This window comes from Malaclemys terrapin, chromosome 1 (assembly GCF_027887155.1).
Source record: "Malaclemys terrapin pileata isolate rMalTer1 chromosome 1, rMalTer1.hap1, whole genome shotgun sequence".
In the NCBI taxonomy this organism is placed as follows: Eukaryota; Metazoa; Chordata; order Testudines; family Emydidae; genus Malaclemys; species Malaclemys terrapin.
This window is the reverse complement of record NC_071505.1, coordinates 314111502-314126444: the sequence shown is the minus strand read 5'-3', so window position 1 is coordinate 314126444 and position 14943 is coordinate 314111502. Positions and strand designations below refer to the sequence as shown.

General features: G+C 42.3%; 1 protein-coding gene across 1 annotated transcript in view; it reads left to right on the top strand.

Annotated features, from left to right (window-relative positions):
- The first annotated feature begins 490 nt into the window (after nt 1-490).
- Nucleotides 491-14943, top strand: part of RNF17 (ring finger protein 17) — a 228577-nt gene continuing 214124 nt past the window's right edge. The window contains exons 1-5 of the mRNA XM_054015507.1: nt 491-581; nt 3069-3181; nt 5824-5915; nt 6684-6778; nt 8922-8995. Coding sequence (XP_053871482.1) covers nt 491-581; nt 3069-3181; nt 5824-5915; nt 6684-6778; nt 8922-8995 — 465 coding nt within the window. The remainder of the gene's footprint in view (nt 582-3068; nt 3182-5823; nt 5916-6683; nt 6779-8921; nt 8996-14943) is intronic.

The following is a 14943-nucleotide window of genomic DNA, read 5'->3' as shown; positions in this document are numbered from 1 at the left end:
GGAAGCCAGGAGACATTTGATGGGTCTGACTGTTCTGTTTTAGTTGACTTGAAACAGAAACCTAAGGGATTCAAGTCCATGCTAATCAAAAACAAAATAAGAGCAGGGGGAATACTACAGAAACGACATTGAATAATTTATTCAACCCATAAATATTATTTGATCTGTTCTAACCAAAGAAAACACTTGTCTCTTAAAAAAAATAGACTTTATAACATTGGTGCCAGTCCCTTCAACTGACTCAGAAGTCCAGGTTCTATTGCTGACCATCCCCCTGGGCCTGCTGAATAACCTGACCCCAGTTCTTCCCCAGAGCCCACTTGGTGGTTTCCCTACCTAGTAACAGGGAGGCCTCGCTCCGCGCCCCGTCCACCACGCGATGATTGGCTGCTGGGCGAAGGGAGGGCGGCTGCTATTGGCTGGTGGCTGAGGGGCACGTGCCGTGCTGGCAGTTGCCTGGGTCCGCGTGCTGCCGGTGGGAAGGCGCGAGATGGCTGCGGCGCAGGATGAGCTCCAAGGGCAGCGGCCCCGGGCACAGCTGTGCGTCGGGTGCTCGCGACGCGGAACGGTTGTCTCCCAAGGTGAGAGGGGGGCCGAGCGCTGCGGGCCTGGGCCCTTTCCCTGCACCCTGAGAGGCGGGTCCCAACGGCTCGCCCTCGGGTCTCTGCGGCCGCGCGCGGGCCAACTCGGCTCATGTCTCCGTTCAGTTAGCCGGACCCAGGGCGGGGAGCGCGGGGCTGCCCTGCCCCCTCCCCCGCGGCTCCTTCAGCCGTTGGCGGGAGAGGCCCCGGTGCGGTGCCAACGCGTCTGCGCTGCCCGGCGCGGGCCCCTGAGAAACCCCCTTTCCCCGCACGACGCTGGGCCTCCCCCTGTTGAGGGTCCTCGGCCCTGGCGTCTCCCTCGTGCCGGGCTCATAAGCTTCCCCTCGCCCGAGGGTAGCGGTGCTACTGGGAGGGGCTCCCGGAGATGCCGCAGTTTGTGACCTGGCGTGTCCCTCCCGCTGCCCCTCAGCCCTGGGCCTTCTACTACACGCATTTGCTAGTACAGGGCGCTCCTGTGCGGGGGGGGGCACAATCCGGCCTCGGGTGATCAACTCCGCCCTGTGAATGGGCATGTGATCAGGCCAGAGTCCCATCTACCCTGAGAGCCTGGTCCTGCTGCCCCCAGACAATATTGTCAGCATCGGCCAGGGGTGCAAATGGATGAAGGTCACTAAAAAGAAACAAAATCTGGAGTTGGGAGAAAGGAGACCAAATACGGATATGCTGAGTACTTATAATGAACATAAGAGCAAGTATGTATTTGTGTGATGGTGGACCCCGCCCCCCATTCATTTTAGGCACTTTAGAAATGTGCATCGTTATGGTATGTGAATGCCATTCATGTCCAAATGTAGGGGTACAGAAGAAAACATAGGCACTGAGCTGACTTTTGGTTTTGCTAGTGAGTACCCCACACCGCCTCTGTCCGTCCCCTGAGGTCCCATCCCCACTCCACCTCTTCCTGCCCTACTCCACTTTCACCCCTGCATGCCTCCTACCCGCTGCTTGTTCCTTTCTGCCCTTGCCTGCCTTAATGGCAGTGAGGGGAGGATGGGCAGAGAAGAGCATGTGACAGGGCAGCTCCACTCAACAGCTGATCCACTGAAGAGCTGATGGGGGCGCAGGGCCAGTGGCTGAAGAGCTGTTTGGTGGCCAGCCCCAGAGCCATCAGAGTAGCAGTCCAGGCTGTGTGTGCTGAGCACTCCTATTTTTTCTCTGTGGGTGCTTGAGCCCCTGAAGTCAGCACCTATGGCAGAAAATATGTAGTTCAGCACTGTAAGCTAGGTATGTATTGACTTTAATAGACACTAGCTGTGTATTGTTTCAGTTAGGCTTTTACAATTTGCAGTAAAATGCCCCCCCCCCCCTTTTTTTTCATGTTAAAAGTGAAGGGTTTGAAACAGTCTCTCCAAAAAGAAACTCATGTATTCAGAGTCCAAAACAATTCTGAGCACAAAGGGATAATATTTTTAGACCTAGATCATACACAAACTTGTGTGCCGCTTCAATTACTAGAGTGATTTTATGCTGAGTTAGCTAAACGGGTGCAATTATGTGTGTGGATAATCTTTTTACGTTAATATAAACTTGGCTTATGTCTGTTTAGCTTAAATCAGTAGTTTTACAGGTACTAGCTAAACAGGTACTTTTAATGCTTGTGTTGTTATAGTTATTGCTGCTTTTCCCCTGGGATATCCCTGTATTTGTAAAATTCCCTTTCTGTACAATTCAGTGATCACTGAACTTTAGTACATCAGCAACTGATTGGAGCCTAGTCAGTTTCACTGTGTTTTTTGTTGAGCCTTAGGGCTGGTCTACAGTGTGTGGGGGAGGTTGATGTAAGATACGCAACTTCAGCTACCGGAATAGCGTAGCTGAAGTTGACGCATCTTATTTCGACTTACCTCGGGTCCTCTGTCAACTCCGCTACCGCCGCTCGCCCTGGTGGAGTTCTGGAGTCGACGGAAGCGCGTTCGGGGATCGATATATCGTGTCTAGATGAGACACGATATATCGATCCCCGATAGATTGATTACTACTCACCAATTCGGCGGGTAGTCTAGACGTACCCTTAGAGAAAATTGCAAAGATGGGGAAACTGCTGTTACTGCTAAACTATGGGAGGCACAGCTCTTTCTGTGCACCTGGCTTTTTCTTGGAGTACTGTTATTTTTTATAAGCTTTATAAATGCCTGAAACTATAATGTTGTGTGCAGTGTTGTTGTACCTACGTTGGTCCCAGGATATTAGACAGACCTGAAGAAGAGCTCTTTGTAATCTTGAAAGCTTGTGTCTCTCACCACAGAAGTTGATCCAATAAAAGATATTATCTCCTCCACCTTTTCTCTCTGAAACTGTAAGGTTGTCCTGAAAATGCTGCTGGATTACTTCATCAGCAACACCAATGCTTTTACAAGATTGTGTAGCTATACTCTAATTTAAATATGGTAACAGTCACTTTTTTAATGTTGGTAACTGTAAAAGACTCGAACAGTAAATCTGGATTTTGCTAACTTTTACTTATAGACTTGATTTCATCAGGAGCGCGTCATCATGCATTACAGTGTGGACATATCTTTTGTGAATTGTGTTTATCGGTAACACAGGAGTCAAGTATAATAGTGTGTGTTGACTGTGAGGTAAGTTTTTGTTCCACAAACATGTCAAGGTCCGTTGTAGAATTATTTGCAATTTGAAATATAGTATTAAGCAACTAATGGGAGCTTTCAGATAATGTGAAGAAGACAAAAACTAATCTTGTCAGTGTTATCTGAGATACCATTCTTGTATACTATTTTAAATACTAAGGTGTTTGGTATCAGAGGGGTAGCCGTGTTAGTCTGAATCTGTAAAAAGCAACAGAGGGTCCTGTGGCACCTTTGAGACTAACAGAAGTATTGGGAGCATAAGCTTTCGTGGGTAGGAACCTCACTTCTTGCATCTGAAGAAGTGAGGTTCTTACCCATGAAAGCTTATGCTCCCAATACTTCTGTTAGTCTCAAAGGTGCCACAGGACCCTCTGTTGCTTTTTAAGGTGTTTGGGTGTTTTTTAAATCTGGTACAAAAAGGCATTCTCACTAGTCCTTTTTTTTTTTTTTTTTTGTTAGGCTAGTTTAACATATGATAAATAAGGTTAAGATTCTGTCACGGGTATTTTAGTAAAAGTCAGGGACAGGTTGTGGGCAATAAACATTCATGGAAGCCCGCAATCTGTTCCTGACCTTTATTAAAATACCCAGAGTGGGGGGCTAGCAGTCAGAGTGCTGCTCTGGTGGCCCCAGGGCTCGCCGCTGCTCCATGACGTCCATGACAGAATCACATCCCTAATAATGAATGTATATATTCAATTAACTTTAAGGGCTTCTCTTCACAGCAGAGTTGACTCAAGTTATAACTTGAACGTTGCCCTACTCTAGTCTGGTCCCCACTCAAACCTTTAACTGGACTGTGATGTGCTTTTAATATGAGTTGTCTAACCCATTGGGATATAAAGCTCAAGTTAGCACAACTCATTAGCTGTTGAAATAACCACTATCATCTAGGCTCAGGCTAACTCCACTCAAATGCTACTAGTCCCCCAATGTCTTCCCAAAAGCACGGATGCTGATCCCAGGGAGGGAGGAGGAGGAGTTGGTAAGCATGGGTCCGCCGGCGCACGAACAGTGAGGGGGGACCGTGGCGCCGGTGGATGCTCCACACCCACTAATTTTTCCCCTGGGTGCTCCATGGATGTTGCCGAACCAGGGAGTGTCGAATTAGCGAGGTTCAACCTGTATGTGTATTACTCAATAGACTCTCTTAGCTCTTTATAATTCTCAAAAATTCTGTTATCTACCTGTGTATCTAAGACTCTAAAATTTTTTCACCTCCACAAACTAGCCACCCAAATATCTTGAACAATTGGAATTTTTTTCAAACTACTAAAACAACTAGAATAACTTATGCAGTAATTGGTTCATAATGTACGGTAGCGTACTTGGGGGAAGAAATGTTTGTTTTTTACAAAACTTGAAACAGCTGAGTGGACTTCTTTTAATCTGTGATCTTGTATAACAAACCCCAAGTGAGAGAGTGTTTTTTTTTTTTTTTTTTCTTCAACCATGGTATAACCTTTTGAAAATAAGTTTATCTAGTACTAAACACTGCACTAAGTAAAAATTATGGTTGATACCTTTGAATTTACTGACTTGTGTTTAAATATATTTACCTAGTAACTGTAACTAATTTCTCTTGTAATAACACTATACATTTACTATATGCTGTTACTTATACCTCCATGTGGGATTAAAGCCAAGCAGTTTTGTTATGGGAACTATAGGTGACCTGTGTGCTTTTAAATTCTTCATAATCAGAAAATCGTAGGACAGGAAGGAGCCTTGAGAGGTCATCTAGTCCAGTCCCCTGCATTCCTGGCAGGACTAAGTATTATCTAGAGCATTCCTGGCAGGTGTTAGTCTAACCTATCGTGGACTATTTTATATATATTTATATTAACTTCCTTTTATTCCAGAAAAAGGATCAAGTCACATTGAAATAAATACATTGCTTTATCACTAAAAACAATTAGGAGTTCTTGTGGCACCTTAGAGACTAACAAATTTATTCGGGCATAAGCTTTCGTGGTAGCTGCATCTGTTTCAGTACCATACCTAGCTATAGTGTGCACATTCACGTAACATAAACTTCCAGTAAAAGCTCAAAATGCAGGTAAAATTCCTATCATTTGACAGAACCAATAGATCAGACTTTTGGTTTTGATGTTCCATATCCTCTTTGGTATAACTCTGTTGCTTCAGGGGAGTGATCAGATTTGCTGCTTATTACTAAGTGGGATCTTCATGGCTCTGTGCTCCCTTTTGCCACTGTGGCCAGTTAGAAGATGTAGGCCATGCACTTGCAGGCTGCACGCGTTGGCAAGGGATGCTTGGTTCCCTTGTGGACTCGCGTAGTGCCCTTCCCTCAGCTATTAAATGGTTAAGACATTTAGACTAACAATCTTGACTCATTCACTGTGTGTGTGTGTGTGTGTGTGTATAATCATAGAATATCAGGGTTGGAAGGGACCTCAGGAGGTCATCTACTCCAACCCCCTGCTCAAAGCAGGACCAATCCCCAGACATGTATGTATGTAGTAGAACTCGATAGCCAGATCGCTATGAAAGGCCCAAAATGAGTTTTAGCCAATACCAGATAAAATACAAAGTTGGATTTTTTAAAAAAGTGTAAAGTGCATAATTGTACAACATAAATGTTAAAGCAGTTTTATTGTTTGACTTGAAAGGCTGTTACCACTGTAAATACAAACCAAGGTTTCTACCCAGTGGATGACTATGTGGAAGAAGAACTTTATACAAGAAAACTGCAGGCTGTAAAGTATGTTATGTAAATCTTGAGATTACTCCATTTTTTAAAATTAAATTTATATTGAAGTATATCTTACAATTTGATTAGTCAGAGAATGGCGGTGAATATATATAAAATTTGATAATTCTTTATTATAAACCTTTTTCGTTAGATTCCTGGTAAGAACAACAAATATGCCTAATATAAGATATATCTGACTTTATTTGCTTGGAAAGGGGTTCTTAACTCGGCAGTGGAGAGTTTCTATTTAATACTATAACAAATCTTATGTAGTTCTTACTAATGGTGCTGTAGATGAAGCTCTGTAGTATTTGCTCTTTGAGTTCAGTCTTTTGAGTTTTTAATTTTGCCAATTAAAGTTTGGCACGGGCTTTCAAAGAATTACATTGATAATATAAATGTATATTAAGAGTGTTGTCACTATGAAGAAAGAATGTATGTATTGCATACCAGGGTTTGCATGGTACACAGTAGTTGAAATCATGGCCCTATTAAGGTTAATGACAAAACTCCCATTGATTTCAATAGGGTAAAGATTTTACCCGATAGATATTGCTAGTTAATAATAGTCTCAGGACTCCACATGGCTAAAATGAAACATTATATTGCCTGCAAAGAATGTATTAAAGTATATATTTGAGTGACGATGGGTCAGTTAAAATGAACCTAGAATATCTAGGAGCTTTGAATCGTGGGGGGGGGGGGGAGAGTATTTGTGCATAGTTTGAGGTCTTTTTAAAAAAAACACCACACTTTAAAAATATTTTTACACTGAAGGCAAAGTCTTCAGACTTTACAGGACAACCCCACCAGATCATACAGAGGAAACAATTATTTATGTCATATGTTGAAAGAGGACATCAATTCAGAAGGTAAGACTTTTTGCTCTTGGCTTTTATTTTTGGTTCTTTCTAGATGTCCTGTACATGTGGTTAGTTACCAGCTATTCTTGGGAGAGAGGGGGCTATCGCTGGGGCTTACTCTACGACTGTCAATTTATTTTCTTTCTTCTACTGGGAAAACTTGGCGCCTGTAAAGGCAACACCCTGAATTGTTCTGCAGCAGCAGAACAATTATAGGATATTTTACTAATTAAATTTGAATCCAGATTTTAGGATTTTGAATTGTGCTGTCTCAACGTAGACCTTTCACATTGACTTTAAAATTATTTGACTAATTTAAAGACAATGGAAAGCAAAAACAATAAATTTAATAAAAATAAGAGAAGGAAAAGTTAGACATGAAAACGCAGTTGTCTGTGAAATTTTCTGGCATCTCAGAAATGAGGTTTGTGGGTGGGAAATGCTCCATAATAAAGCTGGAAAACGTGTATTTTGTAGTACACCTCTGCCCTGATATAACGCTGTCCTCGGGAGCCAAAAAATTTACCGCGTTATAGGTGAAACCGCGTTGTATCGAACTTGCTTTGATCTGCTGGAATGCGCCTCCCCGGAGCACTGCTTTACCGCGTTAAATTCGAATTCGTGTTATATCGGGTCGCGTTATATCGGGGTGGAGCTGTATAATTATACATGTTTAAGTATTTTGTACATAGTATGCTATGTGTAAAATAAGGGTTGTTTTTAAAGACTTTTCCAAGACAACAGTATGCTGACATGTTCAATCACCAGTTAGTTCATCTACTAATTCTCTAGTAGCTATAGAAACCACTCAGACCACTCACCATTATTGATCTTCTTCCGCATATTTCTTGTTACTACTGAAATGTATGCATGTTTTTTTTTTTTAAGCAGCCATGCTTTTAAAATAAACTCCTCAATTTGGGCACTTTTCCTAATGTATTTTTTTTCTGAATGACCTTTGAGTTGTTGCTAAATACATAGTATAATTTCTGAGCATCTGCGGACATGCAGAATTCCTCTGTCCCGCATAATTTTGTATTTTCCCTACCTAGAAAATACATTCTGACCCAGAAGTGCTGCAGGAGCAGAATGTATTTTCTAGGTGGGGGAAAAAAATTCTATGTCCAGTGCTGCAGAATTCCCCTGGGAGTAGAAATTCATCACACCACCTTGCCCACAGAGCCAGATTAGGACAGAGTGGGGCACACAGGGCTGTTTGGGGGTCACAGACTGAGGTTCAGAATGGCTAGTGGGGGGACAGACTGGGGCATGGGCTCAGGACCTAATGGGGTGACAGCATTGAGTCTGGGGAGGGGGAGATGTGCCTGATTGAATGGGAGAGGCTTGGGGTCAGCCAAGGTCTGCATGGGGGAGGCTTCCCAACTCCTTAAAAAAAAAAAAAAAAAAAACAACCTCCAAAAAAACACACCCAACACCCTCCAAAGTTCACTCCTAGGCTCCTTCCCTCTCCCTCAGTTCCTCTGTTACCCCTCACTCCTCCAAGCCTTTGCACTGCTTCTGACAGGTCAGGAAATACAGTTCTGTATTGTAATTTAAATGAATTACTCAAAGTTCTGTATTAATAAGGAATATATTTGTCAAAAAAATTTACCAGAATCTTTTTTATCTGTATTGTTACAGACATACTTGCTGACATATTTTGAAATAAATTACCAAAATAATTGAAACTGGCATGATTATACTATTATTTTGACAAAATATCAGAATTTTGCAGAATTTTCAAATAGTGTGTGCAGAATTTTTAAATTTTTTGGTGCTGATTTCCCCCAGGAGTAATCCTGTCCCTCAATATAGCACCAATGTCAGGTGATTTACTATGCAGTTGCCTTAGATGCTGCTATGATTATTAGACAAGAGTATATTTGAAAAGACTTCTCTAGAGTTCAGAAAATTTTCTTAGTTTTGCCTGGCCTCTTTTTCCTAGTTTCAAAACATCTAGGGTGAAATTTTGACACTATTGAAGTCAGTGGCAAAACTCCCCTTATTTCAGGACCAGAATGTCACCCCTGAGGTACATCCAATTGTGCTGCAGTGCCAGCATGATACCCTTGCTACTCTGTGGCCATCTAGTTTACAATTAACTGTGATTGGTGTATGTGTTAACTCTTAGTTTGGTATGCTTGCCTTTTAGAGTCGCAAGAAAATCATCTTGGCCATAGTGAAAGAGATGAAGACAGTGATCTGTATGACCTCCTTTCTCCAAAAGTAATTCAATATTACACACAAAGATTTGAATCATTAGTACAACTTGTAAGCTAAAACCTCTTATAAATTCTCTGTATTCTGGTTGAGAGGGGTTAAAACACATGCTCCTTTTCCCTCCCTCAGCTCCATTAAAATCTTTTGACTATACACATTTCAACTGTCAATTTTAACAGCACATGGAAAAACTGATTCTACTTTACAAGCCTATTTTATGTTGAAAGTGTAAGGCAAGTTGTGGATTGCTTTGTTTATGGTTCGTATAAATGAATTGCAAAAGCATGTCAGTTTAATCTGCTAATTCTAAGACACTACTTACAACACTTTATGAATAAGCTAGTATTCAGATCAACAGTGAGAATTTCATAGAGAAATAGAAATTATAGACATTTATAGAAATTCTGTGTTGATTTTATTGGAAAGTTTGTACCACTTAGTTTGAGGATTGATGATAAACTTCACTTGACATCCTAAGTAAAATGAATGCAGAATTGTTTGCCCTTCTCCCTCACTCTTGTGGGTGCTGAACCTGTGGTGTTCTTCAAGCATTTGTCCACAGAGATTCCACTGGAGGCATGTGCATCCCGTGTATGTGAGCCTAAAATCTCTTGGCTCACAGTGTCTGAGGCTGCGCATACACCCTCCCTGCCAACCTAAGGCATAAAGTGCAGAGCATCCCCACTTGCCTCTCAGTTTCTTATTACCATCCCTGATAGCAGGACAGAAATGCATAGAATCCATCTGTTTCCCTAGTTTTCGGATAGTTCGTTACTTGTTGTTCTTGTAGTTAGATTTTTAAGTGGCTGTTGGCAAAATAAAAACCCCAAAATGGTTTTTTTTTATCTGACTCCTCTTTGTACTGAGGTGCAAGTCTCCTGGCAGAAACTCTCTCTCTAGGCTTTAAAAATCTGCTTGCTTATAAATTAGGTATGCTGGCAAGTGATAGACATTTTTCCTCCTCACTTGACAAGGCTATTGTGCCTCCACCCCTACATTGGCTGATGACTTCAGGCATTTTCAAGATTTGTTCTGCAGTATTGCGGACTCCCTACAGATCCCTTTGGAGGAAGTCAAGGACCAGCAGTGTAAACTACTGGATATCTTCCACACATCCTCTTCCTCCAAGATTGCTCTACCGATCAACGAGGCTCTTCTCGACCCCCACAAAGTTGCTGTGGCAGACCCCTACATCCATCCCTCTGACCTGCAAATATTATGTTCTGGTGAAGGATGCGGAATTTCTATTCTTGCATCCCACCCCCGAATTCTTTGGTAGTCAGTGCGGTACAAGAGAGGCTGTCAATTCCAATCTCATTCTAGCCATCCAGACAGATTGGAAATGCCTAGACTTTCTTGGATGCAAAGCATATTCGTCAGCCACGCTCCAATTTAGAATCTCAATCTATGAAACCCTTATGGCTACGTATAACTACTCTAAATTGGAGGAACTCTCCCAGGATCTGTTGGTGGCCAGGAAAGAGCAATTCCAGTCCTTGATATCAGAAGGGAACCTCCTAACTCATACAACTCTACAAGCCTCATTAGACTTTGCATCCACCGCTGCCCAGTCCATCATGACTGCTGTAGTTATGAGGTGTGCATCATGGCTTCACCTCTGGGACTTTACTAAGGAGGTACAAACCACAGTAGAGGACTTACCTTCTAAACCTATTCTCTAAGTTTACGGACGATTCTCTGCACTCCCTAAAGGACTCTTGAGCTACACTCCAATCTTTTGGAATTTACATGACAGTACTGAAGAGATGCTCTGGAAAGTACCAGCTCCCTCCCTGATCCCGAATGCAGCAGTATACTCCTCATCGGCACTAGGACACCCAGCGCTGAAGACAGAGACCTCCTACCAAATGTAGACAGCACAGTCCTCAAAGGGCTGCTCTCATGCATTCCCACCGAAGCAACAATTTTGAAGATGCGGTCAAGGCCCTGAGACTCCTTCACCTCTTCCAGTCATTCCCACCATTTTCAACATCCCAGCAGCATCTCCTTGTTTTTTCTAGATTGGTTCCTCAAAGAGACCTTTCTCTTTCTCAAAGAGCCTTTCTCATCATAAGATCCCATACTTCTGAGAGGTCTTAGTCACTTTGCTATCCACCACTGTGGCATCATACGCCTTTTTCATACAGGGTGCAGTCCTGACCTTACTGGTCAGCATGGAATCCTCAGCATTTTCCTACTCTGTATTTGTCTAGATCCAGGTCTAGGAATATTGCACCTCCTTAAGAATGATTTAAGACAACACAACCATCTAACCAGGAGCTTCTCCAAGAATTCATATAGGAGGCTCATAATGAGGAAGATCTTGTGGGGGAATATGAGGACCAGCCCATTTGTCTGGCTGGTTCATCTTCGTATGTAGATGACATCTGCTCCTCCCACAGTCTATCTGAAGGCCTTTCAGAACCTGCGTTGACATTCCTTTAAGGCCTTACACGTATCCCTTGAAGTAATTCAGGGAGAGTCTCAATTTATGTATGTTCAGCATCCACGCTCCCAAGACTGCTTGGCTTTGCCAAACAAGTATATCTTTCAGCTGGCTAAAGATTTGTGGTAGACCCACGCATATATTTCAGCCATATCTAGAAGAGCAGATTGCAAATTTCAGGTTCCTCAAAATGGGTTTGACTATTCTTTTATATATACCTTGTCCCTGGGTCTTTAGTTGTAGAGGTTGCTTATGAAAATCCAAGCATTCTGTATGTCAAAACTTGGGGATAAAGACCCAAAAAGATGGACCTTCTAGGGAGATTCAGAAGGCCAATTATTGGGCTCTTCCGGCTAAGTATGATATTCTTTGTCCGGACAAGAAGTTGGGTAAAAAGCTTCCTCGGGACATCAGGGATAAGTTCAAAGCAGTAGCCCTGAAAGGCCAGTTGGTGGCAAGGACTGCATTGGAGGCTTTTTTGGATCCTTCTGACATTCCAGCTAGGTCAGTGGCTACCACAATAACTATGCACAAATCATTATGGCTGTAGTTGTCAGGAATTTTGAAAGACCACAGTCGGAAACATTCCTTTTGAGTGTCGTGAACCTTTCAACTCTAAGACCGACTAGGTGCTTCATTCTTCAAAGGACTCGAGTAACCCTTTGGTCTCTTGGCTGCTGTACTTCCTGCAGAGGAGAAAGCAGTCTAAACCTCCATCCTTCCTGAGACACAGACCTCCCTGCAGCTGTATAGACATACTATCAAAGGACTTGTGATTTTTACAAAAAGAGACCTTCTTTCCAAAAGAAAAGACCTTCATCTACTGGCACTGCACATTCTTCTTTGGGTCAAAGGTTGCAGATTTGATGCAGTGATCAAAAGTCATGGACCAGTTTGTGGAGTCATTGACCCTTTTTTCTCCCTTTTGGCAATTGCCTTTCTTCAATTTTTTTTGTGAATGCATGAGCTGCAGTTACTACCAAGTCTTAGAAGTTATCTGGCAAGGATATTCCATTCAATTCCAGCCTGTACCAACTCTGCATCCCCTTTTCCTGTCCCTCTCAAAGATCTCACAACAAATACATCTGTTGTTTCTAATTTCAAATGGTAACGCTTTTGTTGGGAATTCCTGTTCTAATGTCCATGAACTGGCTTTCAGCTCTTGACTTGTAGGACTCTTAGCTCCATGTGATAATCCAATGGTTCTCAACCTTTCCAGATTACTTGTTCCCCTTTCAGGAATCTGATTTGTCTTGTGTACCCCAAGTTTCACCTCCACTTAAAAACTGCTAGCTTACAAAATCAGAAATAAAAACACATATATGTGTCACAGCACATTATTGTTGGAAAAATTGCTTACTTTCTCATTTTGTATGAAATTTTAGTTTTAATGACTTCATTAGTGCTTTTTATGAAGCCTGTTGTAAAATTAGGCAAATATCTAGATGAGTTGATATACCCCCTGGAAGACCTCTGCATGCCCCCAGGAGTACACGTACTGCTTGTTGATAACCACTGTGGTAATCCATCCATTTCACAGGAAGTTTCCGTGTTTCATGCTCAGGGGACATGATTACTGATTTAGAGTCCTACCTTTCGGCCTTTCAACAGTTCATAGGGTGTTTACCAAATGCCTTTCATTGGTAGCAGCTGCCCTGAGGAGACAAGACCTTCATGTATGCCCTGTCCTGATTGGTTTATGTGGGGACATGCTTATTAGCAATTTGTAAGAGATGTTTGCAGGACCCTTCATCTTTTTCCCCCCCATCTGGGTCTCAAGATCAATTTGGATAAGTCCATTCTCACCCCTACTCAATAAATAGAGTTAACAGGGGCAAGGTGGGACCATGTCAGCCAGAGCGTACCTTTCTCAGAATGAATATCATCATTTCAAATTCCTAGCCGAAAGCCTCAGTGAAAGTTTGTTTCAACTTGCTGGGTCGTTTGGCAGCTTATGCTTGCGTGACTCCACATATAATAGTAGGACTGGAAGGGACCTCAAGGTCATCTAGTCCAGTCCCCTGCATTCATGGCAGAACTAAGTATTCTCTAAACTGCCCTGACAGGTATTTGTCTAACCTACTCTTAAAAATCTCCAATGATGGAGATTCCACAACGTCCCTAAGCAATTTATTCCAGTGCTTAACCACCTGACAGGAAGTTTTTTCCTAATGGCCAACCTAAACTGCCCTTGCTGTAATTTAAGACTATTGCGTCTTATCCTATCCTCAGAGGTTAAGGTGAACAATTTTTCTCCCTCCTCCTTATAACAAACTTTTTATGTACTTAAAAACTGTGATCATGTCTCCTCTCAGTCTTCTCTTCTCCAGATTAAACAACTCAGTTTATTCAGTCTTCCCTCATAGATCATGTTTTCTAGGCCTTTAATAATTTTTGTTGCTTTTCTCTGGGCTTTCTCCAATTTGTCCACCTCTTTCCTGAAATGTGGCATCCAGAACTGGACGCACTACTCCAGTTGAGGCCTAATTAGTGTGGAGTAGAGCAGAAGAATTACTTCTCGCGTCTTGCTTATAACAGTCCTGCTAATACATCCTAGAATGGGGTTTGCCTTTTTTGCAACAGTGTTACACTGTTGACTCATATTTAGATTGTGATCCACTATGACCTCCAGATCCCTTTTTGTAGTACTCTTGCCTAGGTACTCATTTCCCATTTTGTATGTGCGCAACTGATTGTTCCTTCCTAAGTGGAGTACTTTGTATTTGTCCTTATTGAATTTCATCCTGTTTACTTCAGACCATTTCTCCAGTTTGTCTAGATGATTTTGAATTTTAATCCTATCCTCCAAAGCACTTGCAACCTCTCCCAGCATGGTATTGTCTGAAAACTTTATTAGTATATTCTCTACGCCATTATCTAACTAATTGATAGAGATATTGAACAGAAACGGACCCAGATCTGGTCCCTGTGGGATCCCACTTGATATGCCCTTACAGCTTAACACTGTACCACTGATGACTACTTTCTGGGAATGGTTTTCCAGCCGCTTATGCACCCACCATATAGTAGCTCCATCTAGGTTGTATTTTCCTAGTTTGTATGAGAGTGTCATGCGAGACCGTATCAAAAGCCTTACCAAAGTTAAGCTATACCACATCTACTGTTCCCTCTCTTTCCCCTCCCCCCTCTACAAGGCTTGTTACCCTGTCAAAGAAAGCTATTAGGTTTGTTTGACGCAATTTGTTCATGATAAATCCATGCTGTTACTTATTATCTTCTAGATGTTTGCAAATTGATTGCTTATTTATTTGCTCCATTATCTTTTCGGGTACTGAAGTTAAGTTGACTGGTCTGTAATTCCCCGGGTTGCCTTTATTTCCCTTTTTATAGATTGGCACTATATTTGCCCTTTTCCAGTTCTCTGGAATCTCTCCAGTCTTCCGTGACTTTTCAAATAGCTAACATCTTAGATATCTCCTCAGTCAGCTCCTTGAGTATTCTTGAATGTATTTGATCAGGCCCTGGTGACTTGAAGACCTCTAACTTG